Below are 19323 nucleotides of genomic sequence, written 5' to 3' on the forward strand. Positions count from 1 at the left end.
TGCCTATTGTGAAACCCTGAGTCACCAGTTTGGACCGATTGGGGCGTCACGCTTCAGTGACCGGGTGGCTTCTAGCTTCGTACCGATTGGGGCGAAAGAAATTAGCATACCGGACCCGGTACCCGAACGGTCTGTTATCTGATGGCTCGCCTTACCAGAAAAGTGATTTGGTTTTGGTTGTTTCGTGATCTCTTAGTTTCTTTGTTGAATGTTTCATCTTGCCATGATTTCCTGTGGAAGTTTTGGTTTGAATATAACGGATAAGGTATAGATTGGGTTATATTCCAGATATTATAACGATGTTATTATGGATGGTGGATGGCAGGATATCTCTTTTGAGTAGCTACAGCATCTTTCACTCGGGAGGTAACACACTGAGTATACAGTGTTTAAACGTCGGTGAAGGGCAAAACCTAATTTGATTTATATCACCCCGACGCAAAAATTCCATCTTATATAGCATCTTCATTGATCTCCAAACCCAACGGTCTTTCTCAAGACCACCCCATCTTCTCAAAAGAGATATCCTGCCATCCACCATCCATAATAACATCGTTATAATTTCAAAAAAGTAGATTTAAAAATCAAATTGTTTCCCTAAACAGGGTTGTTGATATAGATATTGGGTACTACATGTACAGTTGGTGATAGTTGTTGAGACCAGTATTCTGTGTCATTTTCTGTGTTGTTCCAAACAGTTAAAACACACAATAAATTGTGTTTTTTTTTACAAGACAGGTTCAATGGGTCATTGCGTTTAAATGGTGATATTCTTTGAACAGATTGAGCAATTTCATTAATGTTTTCATCTAAAAGTAGCTTTTGAAATAGGCTTTCCAGTCATTATTATTTTTGGTGCTACATGTTTTTGAAATAAGAAATATATTTAGGGGGGTTCCGCTTTTTTTCTCACCCTATAGCTAAAGGGGTGTTTCGAAAAAAGTACAATTGTTGAACAAAATCGTTGGAAATTTTTTATTTGTTGACTGGTTTCACTTTTGGACCGTAAAGTCTTGAGTCTTTTTTTACCGAAAAGGTATTAAGGAATGGGAATTAATATGTGCTTGGTCGGTATTAAACTCGAAGACTGGTTGGAGTCTGAAATGCTGATAGTTACCATCGGCTTCGCCTCGGGTAATCATCGGGCAACTAAAAGTGGGTATCCATGGTGAGCGCTGTACAAAATAAATATCATCCTCTATGGGCTATCCAAAAGACGGAATGAGACAAACGGTTCAATATGTTTTGTTCATGTTGTTGTATCCCTTGAATCTCCTGTCTTACTACTGGCTGGGTTTGCAATGTTTTACCCCAAACTGTACCAAGTCGGTTTTCACATACCATTTTCAAGACAATGGAACTCAGTGATGCATGACCAGAGGAATGCATCCACTATCAATGGAGAGCTTTACAGCCCCAGTTTATGATAAAAGCATAATTATAGTCATATTGTCTAAGAGGGAGGGAACCAAAGTATTTAGAAGGATCATATTCACGTTGCAGATATAGTTCAATTAACGTAATTCAAGGCAGACGAATTCCGCCAGGGCTTCGCTTTCCGAATGTTTTGTAGCATTACCTGGCAACCGCAGCCGTCACTCAGTCGATAATTGACACGCTTGATATGGTGCGGTTTTTATGCATTTGTGTCAAAAAGTCCGTCCGATTTCAGTCTTACTGACAACAAAGGCTTTTCCTCCAGTCCCAATTCAACTCGCAAGCTATTCAAATGAGCTTTGACAACTGCATCTCTTTATTATTTTTCTTCCATTGTTACAAACTTGTGACTGGACTTGTGATTGAATTGTGATGGACTTGTGATTGTTCGACTAAACATCCTTGTTAAGTCTCCGTAAAATGTATTAGAAGCGAAATTGTCAGTAGGTCACTTCACTGAAAATGTTTGAAACTTATGATACAAGGTAATTTAAAGGATGCAAATAATTCATTATTTTTTTTTGGGGGGGAGGGGCTTGTGTTGTGGCCCCTCTAGATTCCGTTACAGCTTTTTTGAAAAAGCAATGGCACCTGTGTTTTATGTGTAAGTTTACTAACGATGTTTCGGAGCTTTTCAAATTTCACAAGGGGAAAATATCGACAAAATTTTTGAAATTCGAATTAAACGTTCGAACCCCAATACACATGTGCTTCCTGCCTCACTATTGCTTCCGCGCATGCGCGCTTAATAAATGCATTTAGGCCCATAGTGACAGTATCAAATAATGTAGCCAACTGTTCCACTCCAAACAGATATTCTACAAATATAATAAAGGTGTAAGAAAAAGGGTTTACTGAAAGATGCGATAGAAGAAAAATGAAAAACAAAAACGGTATTATTACGTTTCAGCATATCGATCGAAAACATTCGTGAGCGCGCGCAAATGAAAGATGCAATAAATGCTTGTTGAGCGGAGGGGCGTGTACATGGACACGCTTTTGTGCTGATCTGAATGGCCTGGCCTTGGTTTTAATGCTTGCCCGGCTTGATTAATTTGCTGCTGGAAGCGTTTTCGACGTCCATAGTTCCAATATCACCTACGCTGTTCGATTCCTATCAGGTACTTCACACCACGCAATAGTTGACAATCTGCAGGAGACCCACTGACGGTTGTGTCTCGTCAAGCCCACGGCATTCCGTGAGAAGATGGCTCCGATGATTCTGTGGTCATTTCTTGTCTTTGGACTCGGGGGTAAGTTTTCTTTCTTTTAATTTTAACATGGAAAAATCTGCATGCAAACTGCACCCGAATGGACGGACCTATAAAATATACCAATCAAAAAAAAAGTAAGGTTAATATTATATTATTCATAAGGAATATTCTGCAGCCTTCTATGTAATGATTTTATGCATAATTATAAAAGGAAAGTTTTCTGAAATCGGGGCGGATTTCAATTTCCACTAATAAAAAGTTCGCGCCACGTCGCTGCCCCCCCCCCCCCCCCCCCCACACTGAAAAATTGGCATCGGGAAAAAGAACAGCCATATGAGTAATACCATGATTAGCTGGAAGAACCTAAAGTGTCTTTTTTCCCCCGCGATTTTGTGCGTATGTTTCACAAAAACTCTGGTTTTTCGTGAGTGGCTTTTTATTGTAACGTCCGTTGGAGAGCGAATAGCGGTAGTTATTGTCTAATATAGCCATAACATCGTCACCGTCACCACGAAGTGGCACTAACATCTAAAAATCGATATTTTGCGATTTCGATTTTTTTTCCTTAACTGTAATTAATTACACATAATCTATTACCTGAAGAAGTTACTATACACAGAGTTAATTAGTTTTGCCAAAATATTAATTAACATTGAGTAAACTTTGAAACTTAATGGGTCAAAACCGAAAAACGCGTTTTCACGAAGTGTACTTTACCATTCTTTTTGCGTGTAAAGTGTCTGCACACTACGCGTCAAAAACGGGTTTTGCGTTTTCACGAAGTAACACAAATGTCACGTGATACGCGCGACTCACTTCTGGCGTTATCACGAAGTAGCGCTAACCCATTAGCTAATACACATGGTTACGGTCACTTCGTGAAAATCATACATTAACGTGTCATTCAAGATCCCGGCTTTCAGACAATGCAACAATAAATGGATATTGAGGCTGAAACGATATTTTGATCACCGTTTCAAACATCGTCAACTTAAATCGATTGTATCTCAAAACATACATTTTCTACTTTGCGGGGGTTAAGGTTTCTTCGTGGTGACGGTGACGACATATACGTTTTGAACAGCTCCCCCATGAGAAGATGGCGTCCATCCCCAAGACCCCCCCCCCCCCCCCCCACACACACACACACACCTTTACATAGGCATAGAAGTGGGGTACTTCCTTTGTTCTCGTGTACTAAATGTTTGCAATGTCGCGCACTAGTTTCAAAATGCTCTTATTTTAACCAGAATTAATTTCCTGCGCTAAAATTAAGACTTAATATCCCTTTTCTAAAACTCTTCCATTTGCGACGGATCAACCCACCTTGGCAATTCCTAGTGTTTGAGTAAAATACATATATCTGTTTCTTGACAAACTTGTGGGGTACCACATAGTACCCCACAAGGTCACAAAATGGCCTTGTGGGGTATCTCCCATTGTTCCGGTCCCCCATAAGGCAGTGGTTATACACGCACATACACCCAAACGTGTGTGCACCATCGATCGTGGACGTCATATTGTCCCTCTTTTGTTTGTACTCTAACTTTTTTAGGAAGACTCCCATACGTTTTGTACACGACCCCAATGGCGGATGTAAGCTGGGAATCGTGGACGATATTGTTCTCTTTTGTTCTCTGTTATTTTTCCACCACGGTTTGAAAAGATGAACACGTACACCATTACTTTATGGGGTACCACCCTAATCCTCTTCTTTTGTTCTCCTTTGTTCTCCTTTGTCTCCTTTGTCTTTTCAAAAAAGTAGATTTAAAAATCATATTGTTTCCTTAACCAGGGTTGTTGATAAAGATATTGGGTACTACATGTACATGTACAGTTGGTGATAGTTGTTGAGACTAGTATTCTGTGTCATTTTCTCTGTTGTTCCAAACAGTTAATACACACAATAAATTGCTTTTTTTAACGAGACAGGTTTTAGGGTCATTGCATTTAAATGGTGATATTCTTTGAACGGATTGAGCAATTTCAGTAATGTTTTCATCTAACAGTAGCTTAAGAAATTGGCTTTTCAGTCATGATTATTTTTGGTAAAACATGTTTTTGAAATATGAAATATATAGTGGGTTTTTTTGGGAGGGGGGTGTTAGGGTTCCGTTTTATTTTTTACTCACCCTGTAGCTAAAGGGGTGTTTCGAAAAAAGTACAATTGTTGAACAAAATCGTTGGAAATTTTTAATTTGTTGACTGGTTTCACTTTTGGACCGTAAAGTCTTGAGTTTTTTGACCGAAAAGGTATTAAGGAATGGGAATTAATATGTGCTTGGTCGGTATTAAATTCTAAGACTGGTTGGAGTCTGAAAAGCTGATAGTTAAACTAAAAGTGGGTATCCATGGTGAGCGCTGTACAAAATAAATATCATCCTCTATGGGCTATCCAAAAGACGGAATGAGACAAACGGTTCAATATGTTTTGTTCATGTTGTTGTATCCCTTGAATCTCCTGTCTTACTACTGGCTGGGTTTGCAATGTTTTACCCCAAACTGTACCAAGTCGGTTTTCACGTACCATTTTCAAGACAATGGAACTCAGTGATGCATGACCAGAGGAATGCATCCACTATCAATGGAAAGCTTTACAGCCCCAGTTTATGATAAAAGCATAATTATAGTCATATTGTCTAAGAGGGAGGGAACCAAAGTATTTAGAAGGATCATATTCACGTTGCAGATAAAGTTCAATTAACGTGATTCAAGGCAGGCGAATTCCGCCAGGGCTTCGCTGTCCGAATGTTTTGTAGCATTACCTGGCAACCGCAGCCGTCACTCAGTCGATAATTGATACGCTTGATATGGTGCGGTTTTTATGCATTTGTGTCAAAAAGTCCGCACGATTTCAGTCTTATTAACAACAAAGGCTTTTTCACGGAAAAAAATCAATTGCGCGACCATGATATTGGGAGAGAATGGGGGGGGGGGGGGGAGCGTGTTCCTTTTAGATTGAATTGTCTTATCACGTGTTCCCCACATGCGAAAAGGGAAAAATATTGCCATGCGGCGAAGTCAAACTGTTAAAAGCAGTCGTCATGACAACCTGTAGGTCAATATTGCATTTTTAATATCGCTGAAAATGGGAATCACATCAATGGCGGCACTCGGTTCATAGATGCTGAAAAAAATTCTTTTACGGCACATCTTTTGAAGTTCACTCATTCCATTGTTGATGTAGCGACGTTTAATGACGAACCAACCATTGAGCAAAGCGATGAATTGCCGATTTTTGGCAATTTTAGATGTTTTTTGTAGGAAAAAAATGAAAAAAAAACACCCAATAGAATAAATGTGTGAGTGGCGGCTTTTAATCACTACATTTGTATGTCTAAGACCGGTTTGAGTCTGCATGCTAATAATGACCAGTGTTTAATTCCGGCCAAGCTCATATCCCATTAATAAATTCCTATTTTGTACAAAATTATCAAAATGTTTCGGTCCAAAACGTTAAAACAAGTCAAAAATTAAAATTCAAACGATTTTGTTCAACACTTTTACTTCATGTTTTTTTTAGAAAACCGGTACCCCTTTACCTATGATATGGAATTGCCCTCTCGCGAGCAGTGCTAAACAACCCCTTATATGGAGATTGGCGCGAGCGTCGCGCGTACTATTTGATGTGTCGCAGAACGCAGCTGTGACGGTGTAGTGACCGACTTGAGAATGATCATGTGGTGTGAATTAAGGAAAAGAAATACAGACTGATAGTATTGCACATGAAGATTGTGAACGTTTTCGTTTTGCTGAAAGAACACTTACCTTTGTGTGATCAAAGGACAGAACCTTTAAAACGGTGGTTGTTTTTAGAATTCGGTAACTTGAAAATTACACCAGTGATTTGAATGATTCTTGTACTAAAAGAAAGCTTATGAATTGGGCTTTAATATAATATATTTTAAAAGTGCTACATGTAGAACTTACTAAAACAATGGTCCCAACATGTGGGTTTCGGGGGTTTTTTTACTCGCATTTCGGTTTTTTCATACGCATATAACACAGCAATTGCTTTTAATAAGTGTCATGAAACCAATGTACTTTATACCTACCAGAACCAGCTTTTTTGGCATCGACAATCGTTATACCCTTCTGCCCCACTATTAAGATGTATTTTCAGACGTCATTAAAGAGGTTGTGGAATGCTCGAAGACATTTCCGTCATTTTTCGGGTATATGTAGCCTAAGGTGTGATGAAATAAAAACGACTGTTGTTTCTGTCATGAAATGAATACAAAAGGTACTTTTGAGAGCTGTTTTTCAGGTCCTGTTTCGACCCGAACGTGCAATTTGTGTAAAAGTCGTCGTTGGGGGCAGCAAACAAAACATAGTAACTCGTGACGTACTAAACAGGACTCCCGATGCAGCCTAGTTCATGTAGTTCCAGCGAAACTTTTTGCAAATCACTCCGCGCAACGACATGACTTTGTTTACAATTACACTGAGCGACCTTTTGTATGGGCAGCCACATGCTCCATAAGTTCAACCCTAGTTGGCAACAGCTTTTACCCCCGAAATTCTAATGGGCAAGTTCAAAATGTAATAGGAAGATATCTCCATTGACTTTTTGGTACTTTCTATTGATTATTTAGTGTTTTGATAGATACACATAATTTTATTATAGATCGGGGATCATTCTTTTGTGTTTGCCCCAACGGCCAACCATAGTAAGAAATGTCTGCGTTTCATCAACATGCACATCGCATCACCGTGACACGCGCTATGTAAAGCTGGCTGGAAATTCACGGGTGTACTGCCGCTGGCCCGGCCGCTGGGACCGTAGATTTTGACACCGGTAAACGGTGTTGGAATTTCAAAATAATTCGTTGCTGATACGTGTACGGGTAGCGAACGCACTAGGCCAAGGCAAACCTATATGCCTATAATTGTGTCAGTCGCTGGTAATCGCACCACATTTTGTTTGCAATAAATTTCCAGTTTTCCCGTCCGGGTGTCGGCATGGAGGAATGAGAATCCTCCGTAGCCATGCAGTTTGTCTGAATGGTACCGTGCGAAAACACGAGATCGGATTTCAGCTAAATTAACGGATAGAGCGCTGATCATGCACTGTACATTTTGTACGGCAAAAACCTTCTTTTCTCAAGAGATTTGTTGAAAATGGAATAATAGAGATATGATTTGTTAATGATTTATAGGGAAGACTATTTTGGACCATTTGTCCATTGCCAATCTTGAAGAACCGTAGACCCATTCAAATGTATCCTCGACCCTCCATTATCTGCGCAGCATACGCGCACGCGTTGTCACACACAAATTGAAGGTAAATGCGTAGAAAAAGGACCGCGTATAGTTTCCTTACGTTAGTGCTGATTAATGTGACAGGCCTCCATTTTCCCGAGAACTTCTTTTGATCGAATGACAAATTCTCTGCCACTGGAATTTCTTGAATAAAGTCTTAATTAGGTACTAAAAATAATGATAGTGCTCGTTAAATTTCGGGACCAGTGAATTTTGTTTTCAACCGGGATCCCGAACATGTCGTAAGTCCAGAGATTTTTGTTTTATGAACGGAGCATGACTATGATTTATGAATTGTACTTTTTTTGTAGCCACGTTTACAGGCCGAGGTGAAGCGGTAGTCCCATGGTCTCCTGGTGTTGTTTTACGGCTTTTTTTTTTTGGTAAACAATAAAGTTAACAATTTAAAAATTCAAGTAAATTCGTAATTATCGTTTCAGGATGTTAAAACAAGGGTTAAAAATAAAATGCACAAGGAAAGAAAAGAGAAGAGGACTAATTTTTTGTGGCGAACGTATACATAAAAAGCACCAGGCAACGCAAGGAACTTGACCGGGGCCCGCGACGCTGCTAACCGTACAACATTAGTTCTGAACACGGTCGACCACATCCACTGCCGTGATGCGTTATGCGTGCCGTACGCGTATAATTCGAAAACAACCTGATGATTTGTCGTCTCTTTGGACTGAATATTCACCAGAATAACGTTTAAGATTGTCTGTAAATCACGAAGAAAGTTGCGGTAGGACTGTTGATGCTCATCTAAAAATGTTATCATGAACATAATACTTTGAGTCCTTGGATAAAACGCAGCTGTTTTTTTTTCACGCAAACGTCGCAGACCTACCACTCATCAGAGCCGCGTTGCCTGGCGTTTTCAGCTGGCCAGTTGCAGTATCCGTGTTTTCGCTGGTCTCTTTTTCGGGCAGTTGGGGCTCAAATTTATACGGAAGAACATCTCAGAGGTCACCGTGTCCTTGTTCAATATACTCATCCAAAAATTAAGCAATGGGAAGGAATATCAATCTCCGCGAGTCTTTTACAAAATGTTGATTTTTCACTGCTTGACTGCGAGTCACACATGCTGACGGGGCAGGTTGGACAGCAGTAAACAGTCGTTGTATAAACGAGTCCTGTTTATTACGTCACGCTTTTTCTGATTTTACGAAGAGCCCGACGACTGTTGATTTCAATTATGTGCTCGCCGACCAACAAATTACTCGATGAATTTCAGTTTTATAAACATATAAACGCACATTAGAAAAGAATGGGAGTTTGTCATTATGCTATACAAGCTGGTTTACCCGATCATAGATCGGGTAGGGCGTAGTGTTGGGGATGAAAATGTGGGGAGTTAAATGTAAATGGGGGATATAGCTGGTGAGACATGCAGTTAAAGAATATTAATTTCTGTGGTGTGATCTGAGGCAATTTCTGATCACTAAAACCAATTTGAGCAAAAGATCATCTGTGAAAGTTTTGAGTAATTGAATCAGCTACATGTATTCTGAGCAATAGAATCATTATTGTAGGCTACAATATTTTTATTCGGGGAAGAAAAAGTGTTGGGGGGGAGACCAAACAATGTCCCCCCTCAAAATGTGGGGGTGTGTGTGTGGGGGGGGGGGGGGTTCCCCTGTCCCCCGTCGATTTACGCACATGATAATTATGTACCATGGCAACTGTCTGTAAATGTTGCCGTTGGTCTGTTAAATTGGCTTTTTGTGAGGCAGTCGCATTTGGAAAACGAAGATCATCTTTTAAACATCATTTTCGAGTTTGGTGTCATTGAATCAGCTATTCTGAGTAATGGAATCATTATACATGTAGTAGCTACAATTTTTATTCGGGGAAGAAAAGTGGGGGGGGGGGACCAAAAAAGTCTCCACCGCTTTAAAATGGGGGGGGGGGGGGTGGAGGGGTTCCCCGTCCCCCACCGATTGACGCCCATGATAATTATGTACCATGGCAACAGTCTGTAAATGTTCCCTTTGGTCTGTTAAATTGGCCTTTTTGTGAGGCAGTGGCATTTGTGAGAAAACGTACTTGAAAGGCTTGCCGTAGTACACAGGCGAAGGCTGATTAAGAAGGTCATAATTAAGTTTCAGTATATTGGACTCTTCAACAAACGTAAACTTGAACGTCTTACAATTTGCGAGACTGTCTGCGAGGAACTTGTCGAGTCAACTGTTATTCAACTTGGGTCAACCATCTATATAAGAGCAAATTTTACTCGGCCTCCGAGAAATGTTTGCTCCTGAAACGATCTGAGACCGCGGTCTTTCGCGACGCCAAAATCGCTCCACGTCCGTGGAAAAATGTGGAGGGTGTCTTCCGCCGGATCGGACACATTTTCGTTGATTTTTTGTGTGACTGCGTTTAAGATCGCGATGTTTGAAGCAATGCATCGATCCTTCGTTGATCCCAGACAGGCCCCCGAAATTATAACGCAACACTGTGGCGGGCAGCGAACTCACAACGCTCAGCCTTGGTGGAAGCATGGAGCTGTATTAACACACGATGGAAACAACAGAGCACTATACACGTCACTCACATGCTTGTGCTTCAAATCATGCAAATAGCGAGCACCGTAGACCCAACCTCGTTTCCAGGGTGTGGAGCAGGCTGCAGTACGCGTTGCCATCGACAGTTTTGCATAGCCCAGATATACTACGCAGTGTAGACTTTCGATTGGTCAGACCGCGCAAGGCATACTTAATGTGTAGTCCTTCTGAGTATTCGTTGCACTCGGCGCAGGGGCGGCAAGCGAAGCATATGAAAGAATAGGGGCACTCGGTGGCCACGCACCATGGAGAAAAAATATTTTACCAAGGTCACCCCATATCACAATTTGGTGAACGCTTTGGCAGTACGGCTGAGTAGAACACGTAAACGAAACCCCTACGTTGACCTCGCTGACCTCGCACAGTCTAGACTCGCAGAAAAGCCAGCACAGGGGGCGGCCAGGCAGTCAACGTGAAAGCGCACACGACGGAACATTCCTGTGCAAAATGCTGTCACGAAAAATAGACGAAAAGGATCGCCGGTCCGTACGGGAAAATCAGGACGACCCGAAGTGTCCGACCCGGCGGAAGACACCCTCCGTATTTTTCCACGGACGTGGAGCGATTTTGGCGACGCGGGAGCCCGCGGTCTCGGATCCTTTCATGAGCAAACATCGTCTCGGAGGCCGAGTTAAACTCTCTCTTATATATATAGATATGGGTCTACTCTACAATATAAAAATATAAAAAACAAACGATTTTCAGCATTCCACAACCTCTTTAAACCTCGAAATTATTCAATAAATGTACTGCTTCACTATGGAGTCATAGGAAAGCGCACATGTAAACCAAGCGTGACGTCATTATGTCTTAGGTACATTAGTCGACAAGCTTAGCGTAATGTACATGTACAGTACAGGGTACATGTACACCGGAAACGTACAGTCAAGAATGATGAATGATGTATACGTACGGGTGAGGGGGGGGGGGGAGGTGTGGGGGTGTAGCCCCTAAGTATTCCGTGCGTAAGGGGGGGGGGGGTCTAAAAGTCGGCATTTCGTGGGCTACGTACAGCCAGAGTGAAAACAAACTGTGCTCACCCAATGACTAACCAGTGGAGGGATTTAGGTTATATAACGTTACCAGATTGAACTGATATATATAATCTCAAGAAAATACGTTTGTAAGTTGGCTCACAACCTGTCAAGCACACCAACTGATACCATCTTCCAAGAGAACAATCATGAACAAGATCGGACGATAGGTGGCAATCGATTTGTTCAGAAAGGCCAATGTGGTCTTCCCGAATTTGCTTCTCTAAGCGTCTCGATTTCACTTTTCAAATCTCTAGTCTGCACCCATCCCCACCTCTAGTTACGCCACTGATTAAAACCAAACATGTGAATACAACTTAGATTTTCGAATTTGTGTGGATGTCATTTCCACCGATATACTGAGATTAAACTTCCAAGACAGTGAAGCCAATACTGTAAAAACAAACAAAATCGAACTATTTTCAAACTCCTTTCCTTTGAAAACATTGATTCTCGAATTCAAAAAAGTATTCCGCTACTGAATGAATGTCTAGTGATTTATGAAAATATTGTCCTTGATTTATGAATGTGAATTAATAGGCCTACCTATAAAATGTGATAGCATGAACCGTGTAATTTCAATTTCCATCCGCTATATACATATACAGTCGTTGTTGAGAGTCGGTTGAGGACTTGTTACTTCGGTCCACCACCGGAGCCACTTCCTGGTGAACATTGGATGCAAGCAGCCGCTCGAGAAATACGTAAACGATGCCCAAGCACACGAAGCTCGACTGGTAGGGAGAACTTAGTGATCAAAGCTCCGAAACATTCATTTAAAACAAATTCGGTTAGAACACATAAACAATATTTGCAATGTGTTACATTTCAATCGTCCTATCACAATGCTAACATACAGGCATGCATGGTCTCCAAAACGGCAAAATGGTACCTATCCATGTGAAAATAATATCGAAAATTTTGTTGCAAACTTTGCAAAATATTTACAGGCGTAGAGAGGTACCTTATTGTGGAAACAAATCTCCGTTTTGGAAAGTAACGTCAGACTTGCGCATATTCACCATTTGCTGCTCGTAATTTTCTCGTCTTCTTTTGGAATTTAAGTGTCCTTTGAATAATTTTAAAAGTTATATCCTGGTTGCAACGGCAATTTAGAGCAGGATAGGGTTTTTGCGTGTTTTTTTTTGACAATCTCGTACTGTACAGTAAATACTTTATGCATGCCTGTTTAAAGTAAACTGGTTTACATAGCTTTATTATAGGTAAATATTTCCAAAAACTGTGAATGGAGTAATGCTAATAAAAAAAGCCGTTGGACAATCTGTCTCGACCGTTGAACCAACGGAATCAACAACAATATTCGGTACGTTTTGTACACACCAATCGGGAGCCAAGCACGATGTTTGGTATTGTCAAATGTTCAGTGTAGCGGTGTTCGGTTAAGTGACGCTCCACTGTGATTATTTTCCATGTAGAAATGTTTTTCAATCGATATATATTTGCATATCATGCCAAAGAGGGTTGGAAAGAGTGCACTCCAGATTCAATATCTAATTTTGACGCCATGTCCTATTTTATCGTCAATAAATTGATTGATTTGATTGTAGATGTTCCCCGATATGCTGGCTGCCAGGAAAGCTACAGTGGTGGCGGGATATCCTATGGTGTCGTCACTATCTACCCAAAGCAATACCCAAACGGTTTGGCTGTAACCTGCAAACAGTCGTTCATTGTAAGTTTCTCCAATCGTGTTCCAATTCATGTTCAAACTAAGTGGAGTTCAACAAAATTGTCCTTAAAAAGAAAGCGACAACTTTGCAGACAACTGGCGTTATATAAATGTATGTTATTAAAAATTATGATTATCATTATACGTGTAATGGTGCCATTAAGGAGACACGTTATCGTAGTTTCTTCGCACGATGAGAGACATCGGTCATTAGGGAGACATTTTCATTTCTCCCTAATGTCACAGCCCCCTTTAGAGGCAAAATTTTACCGTCGCAATTAGATTATATTTGTTGCTGGTGTCTAATTAGTAAACATACCGAAATTCGTGGGAAAAGGTCAAGGGAACATTGGGTAAGGGCACAAAAATTCTGTGCTCAAGTCTATAGGGAATGTCTCCCAAATTAATGTCCAATCCAAGGAAATTAGTATTATTATTTTTAACTGGTGTAAAGATCTGAACCACGCGTTTTCAATGTACCACGTGGTATTGGAATAACGTGGCGTTCATTGCAATGATATATATGGGCTAGGAGCATTAAACTGTTGCGCATTATAATACCACATAATAACTTAACTTTGTTTCGGGGTAACTATTTGTTCCAGGTGATTCAGAATCGTAAAGATGGATCGGTGAATTTCACCCGTAGCTGGGCCGAGTACCGAGACGGCTTCGGTGATCTGACGGGGGAGTTCTGGCTGGGCAACGAGATAGTACGCCAGCTGACCTCGGAAGGCACTTGGGAACTACGTTTTTCACTGAAAGGAGATAAGAGCTCTGGTACTTCCCGTTTTCGACAAGTCCAGATCTTGGGTGACGACTACATTTTGAATACGGATTATAGGAGTCTATCAGGTATGGTTAATTTACAAAATGATGAAATTCGTAGAATTCTGGATTTACTTTCAACACGCACGTAGTTTATACAGTTTACAGAATATTTTCCCGCATGAGCTTGTCGTAACCTACTCAAATGCGCTTGCTTTCAAATGTAGCCTTAGTGCAACCGATCGACAAATGATCAAGGGCTCTGACTTGCCTGGGCCAGCTGGTTGCGATGTATAAAATCCAAACTATGAGCAAATGGTCAAATTCACCTCTCGGCGTAGGGATTTTACACACACTCAAACTGTTCCATTCAAAAATAGCTATGAAGTTATTTTTCGATTGTAAAAACATCCCCTGTCTACTAATTATGATTTCAAATCACGGTTTGACGCGCACGACTGTCTGTTAGTTTACTATTGTACAAAGGAGGGCGCCGCTGATTAAATTTGTGCAATAGCATCATCAATTTAGCGTTGATTTGAAAGGGCATGGGCTTCGTGCAAAAGTGCCCTCTCATCGGTAAGAAAGGGATAGTTAGGGAGACACGGGAGAACATTCGAACGCATTACACCGACCACGCCTGACGGAAAAACGCCATGGCTGTGTGCACATTTTGAATAAAATCAGTCGTGCGTACTCTGCGTTATACACGCGCGAATCGGAACGCACACGCGTTGTGTCCAGCATAGCCCTGCTTAACAACCGACTTTGTGCTTACCGAGCCTCCATCTATTTTATAGAAACCGTTTACAGTAAGCACAGCGAAAGCACGCTTAAGAACAGAATAAAACAGTGATGTAACAACAGAAATCTCCATGCACGCGCAACCGTTAGCAGATTCACGGCATGAAATAGTGCTTAAGCAGCAGCATGATTTTCTGCTTTAGAAAGCACGACTTTTCTGCTTACCGTTAAGCAGCTCTGTGATATTGGGCCCAGAGATCAGTGGTCGTGTCCCGTCCAAGGGGCTCTAAAAAGTTGTCAAAAAACGCCGTCTCTTGTTGGCGCACGGAACACGTGCAAAACGTTTGTTGGCAGCGCGTTACCGGGCGACGCACCCTTAATGTGCCCAGTGTAAAATGTGATTCGATAAAACCCATATTTTCCATGCGTTCGTTTACTGAATAATTTATTTTTTAAAAGACTTTATTGCTCAAAATCTGTACGATAATGTTTGATACCGCATGGTTTTAAATCTACGTGAAACAGATTAAGTACGCCTGCACTAGGGATTTTCTTTTTACAAGTCGAAACATAAATTGGTGCGTTTTTGGTCCGTTTTGATTGCTGCGAATGTCGATTGTTCACAATGCCTTTGCACTTTTCATTCCCTCATTTAAAACTACAAATGATTCGAGATCTGCTCAACCCATTTACAAATGAAGCAAGATCAGTTTGCTGCACCAGGTTTTATATCGAAATTGAGTCACATCCGAGAATTGTCGAAAAATGTTCTGTGACAGCACATTGAACATTATTCCGACATTGAATATCAACGCCTTTACAGAATAAAAAGCGGTGCTTTTCATTTCTTAACGTATTTCTTGTCCGTTTCTGCTCAGGCCAGCCGTTCTCAACCTACGATCGCGACAATGACGCCGATGGCAACGCCAATTGTGCCGCTCAGCTGAAGGGAGGCTGGTGGTTCAAGACTTGTACTGGAGGAGTCGGGAATGTGGATCTCGTGCCGACTAACCTGAATGGGGAGTATTCCTATCCCGTCAACTCCACGGGGCAAGATTACCGCGGTATGAGGTGGCCTTCTTCTTGGTTATCTGTAGGGCAAATAGTGTCCAGCTCCATTTGGTTGTATCGAGTGCCGTAAACGGGCATCTAAGCCCAGGCCTTTTCCTATCTCACCCATCCGCGCCGTTCAAAATCCCTTTCGAACCCTGAAATCCAAGTTTTCAATATGTTTCGATCATTAGATGGTATTTCCATCATTTGGTATGCATTTAAATAGAATGTGTCAGATTAAATATGTGGCTTTTGCCATTTATAAAAAATAATAAAAAATATCAAACTTTGCCAAAAAGTAACTTAAGTTAAGGACGCGTTGGTGTAAAAAAGTTCATCAAAAGTAAGGACTATTTTCCTTAAGAATACGATAACCACAAAGTTATAATATACATACATAACTGACTGTTCACATTTTATCTTTCTTAGCTGTTTATGGATATGTTACTAAAGGAAGCCCTACTTTCTATATATAACACGTTATCTTTACCACAACTGCTAAGCGCTAGCATGGGGGAACAGCAACTGATCTAATTTAAATACAATTCTTGTGACACAAAAAAAATCGCTCAGGGTAATAAACCACTCAAACTCAAGGGCACACGACGCACCCCTTTTTCATAAATTTAATACACCCCCTATCCGTGAGTTATATAAATACCACCTCGGAGTCATTATGTTTAAATATTAAAGGGATCTATTGCCTACTTCACTCTCGAGTCTTTTCACAAAGACATCCATCAGAATAACATAGGGAATTCAAAGGACTTGCATTTTTTAGAGTATGGTCATCTAACTATTTATTTGCAGTTAAACATCAAAGATCCGTGTTTCTCTTCCCACTCCTTCCTCTTAGATCAATCGGTAGTTGAAAACAAAACGTTTTAAGACATATCTCTTAAAAATCTGTATTTAAACCGGTATTCATGATTACTACACCTCATAAATATTCATGATCAAATTGAAGCGCATCATTGGCCAATTTCGCCGCGCGTCCGGGAAGTAAAAATGATATGCGCCCAGGTGACGTCATACCGGTGAGTATCCAGGTCGCTGCCGTGCGGTAGTTTTTTCTGGTAGCACCAAAATTCCCTATGGAACCCGCCTCGAAGACATGTTGTCTTTGACATGTAATCTTTACGGAACCAGTCTGTTGTTGCAATCCTTGTTACAACCACAGTAAAAACACTTCAAAGTGTGTTGGCACCAGACTATTTCATACTGTGACAAAGAACTTGAATTGTGCTGAATAAATATGCAAAATCTAGGATCGCCGTTATCGACAAGGCAGAGAGGCTACTAAAAAGACAGTGAGCCTACTAAATATTTATGAGCTGTAGTAAAACGAATACGGCAGGGTTGATTTCTGGAAAATAGTTGGAATTACTGGTCCCTCGGTGTAGGTCAGCTTGACTACCTCCCTCTGCTTCGTGTCGGGAGGTAGTCAAGCTGACCTACACTGAGGGACCAGTAATTCCCACTGCTTCCCCTCAAACCATTGTCTAATACCCGAGACTTTTACCCTTTCCTATTGGTCGAGAGCCTGTCACATGGGGGGTTTTCAACGGTTGCTAAAACAACGGCTGGTTGGTTTTCAACACTTTTTCTGTGTCACATGAACATATTTGGACTCCTATGAAATCTTACCCCTTTAAGTTTCCCTTTTATTGGTTGAACGTTCACAATCTTCACTTAGGCATGCGCAATACTATCAATGAGTCCGTATACGCCGCAGTGTTGATTACAGTCAGATACGAAGCACTGTCCCATATTACCAGTCTCATTTATTCTTTAAGGGACATTACGGCCTGAAATCCCGAACATTTTATGTTTTGCATTGTTTGGTTTATCCTATGTTCTTTTTAAGGGAATTAAAGTCCGAGAACCATTTCGGTACCAACTGACGCATGCGCATTATAGTCATTTACTATACTTGATTGCAGAAAAAAAAGTAATGGCTATAAGGAGATGTTTAGACTAATGGCGAGAGGCACATACCGTAGCATAGCTAGAGGGGTGTTCAAAAAAATGAAGTAAAACTGTTGAACAAAATCGTTGGAAATGGCTGCTTTTTGACTTGATTTTTTGACTACAAAGATAAATTGAATGGGAATATATATGTGCTTGGCCGGTATAAAATAATTACGTATAAAACCGGCTGAGGGGCCTGGTCGCCTATAGTTTCCCTCGATTTTGGCTAGGGCCATTATTGGCGTCCAAGCCGGTTTTAAAAGTACTTGTTTAAAACCTTCCAAGCACATATATATTGTTATTATTATTATTATTACAAGAACAAATAATGTTTTACGTCTAATATTACAAGAAAATTGTTTTACGTCTAAATATGCTATTCAAAATGTTTCGCTTATTAATTCAACGGAACAAATAATAGTAGTAATAGTAAATAAATAATAATAATGCTTAGTAATATTATTAATGTACTTCTGTTATAATTCACAATTAGTTCAGTTTTATATCTATTTATTTAAGTTGAAGTGTTTTTTTTTCTGCTAAATTTATTGTAATTGTTTACTCACGATGACCTGGCCTAGTTCAGGCTTACGGCCAGACTCCTCCGTTCATCATTTCATTGCTATATATTCCGTTAATTCCAGTTGTTCATTAATGTAAGAATGATGTTTGGAAAATAAATCATATCAAATGGTCAGGTCGTATTACATTTAACAACCAAAAAGTAAGTGTGGTATAGTGCCGCATAGTATAGTTAAATATTTGCAAAAACGGAAGTTAATGCAAATGTGTGATGTTGTGGAACATTTTGTTTATAAAGTACAATATAGACGCTGTAAACAGCAATAATAATGAATTTTTAGCATCGATTCGGAATTGGAAAGAAGCTGTTATTAAAGAGATATAAAAAGGGTCATTTTATTTAAACATTTTGAGCACTGTAAGAAAATACCCTGATATCAATTCAATACAAGTTTTTTTATCGACATAATTTCACAAATATAAAATTGCAGTGTCATAACTCATTTGGTAAGATTTGCATTTTGTATACTAATGATAGGCCTACCTTTTAAAAACAAACTGTGTGTGGGGTGGTTTTTTTTTTGGGGGGGGCGTTTTTGATTACCAGTTGTGTACGAGTATGGGTTTTTAAAATTGGATAACTTAGTTTACATTTACATTCTAAATAATTTTGGATTGACAATTCTTGGATTGACTGAGTCCGAGTAGTCGTTGTGGCAACATTGTTAATGTATCATATTGTTTTATTATCAAACATAATACAACCGCATATACAGTGAAATGAGCCTCATTTTGTGCGGCTGAAAGAGATTCAAAACACACACAAATAAAGAGTAAAATATGAAATACATGTAACATTATGATAATAATAACAATTTGTTAAAGTAAATTATATAATACAGTAGTAAAAAGGGGCCCCTAACCAACTATACTGGTACATCATCATAAAACATCATTGACAATGCGAACTGCTGTTGGATAAAAAACTAAAACAGCTAACGATTGGAGCCTGATTTCATTAATCTGTATCGGTTGTTTTATCTAATGGGCTAGACAAAAAATTG

General features: G+C 40.1%; 1 protein-coding gene across 1 annotated transcript; it reads left to right on the forward strand.

Moving 5' to 3' along the window:
- Window positions 1-13036: 13036 nt before the first annotated feature.
- LOC119730030 (ficolin-3-like) lies at window positions 13037-15942 on the forward strand. The gene is made up of 3 exons (XM_038202819.1): window positions 13037-13204; window positions 13807-14056; window positions 15592-15942. Exons 1-3 carry the CDS (start codon window positions 13037-13039, stop codon window positions 15852-15854), a joined length of 681 nt encoding a protein of 226 aa, XP_038058747.1. The 3' UTR covers window positions 15855-15942.
- The last annotated feature ends 3381 nt before the right edge of the window (window positions 15943-19323 follow it).

The sequence above is a fragment of the Patiria miniata genome, unplaced genomic scaffold (genome assembly GCF_015706575.1).
Source record: "Patiria miniata isolate m_02_andy unplaced genomic scaffold, ASM1570657v1 HiC_scaffold_22, whole genome shotgun sequence".
Taxonomy (NCBI): Eukaryota; Metazoa; Echinodermata; class Asteroidea; order Valvatida; family Asterinidae; genus Patiria; species Patiria miniata.

Coding starts and splice junctions, on each gene's coding strand:
- LOC119730030 (XM_038202819.1), top strand. CDS start 13,037: ATGTCCTATTTTATCGTCAATAAATTGATTGATTTGATTGTAGATGTT. Junction 13,205..13,806: donor CCTGCAAACAGTCGTTCATT/GTAAGTTTCTCC, acceptor TATTTGTTCCAG/GTGATTCAGAATCGTAAAGA. Junction 14,057..15,591: donor GGATTATAGGAGTCTATCAG/GTATGGTTAATT, acceptor GTTTCTGCTCAG/GCCAGCCGTTCTCAACCTAC.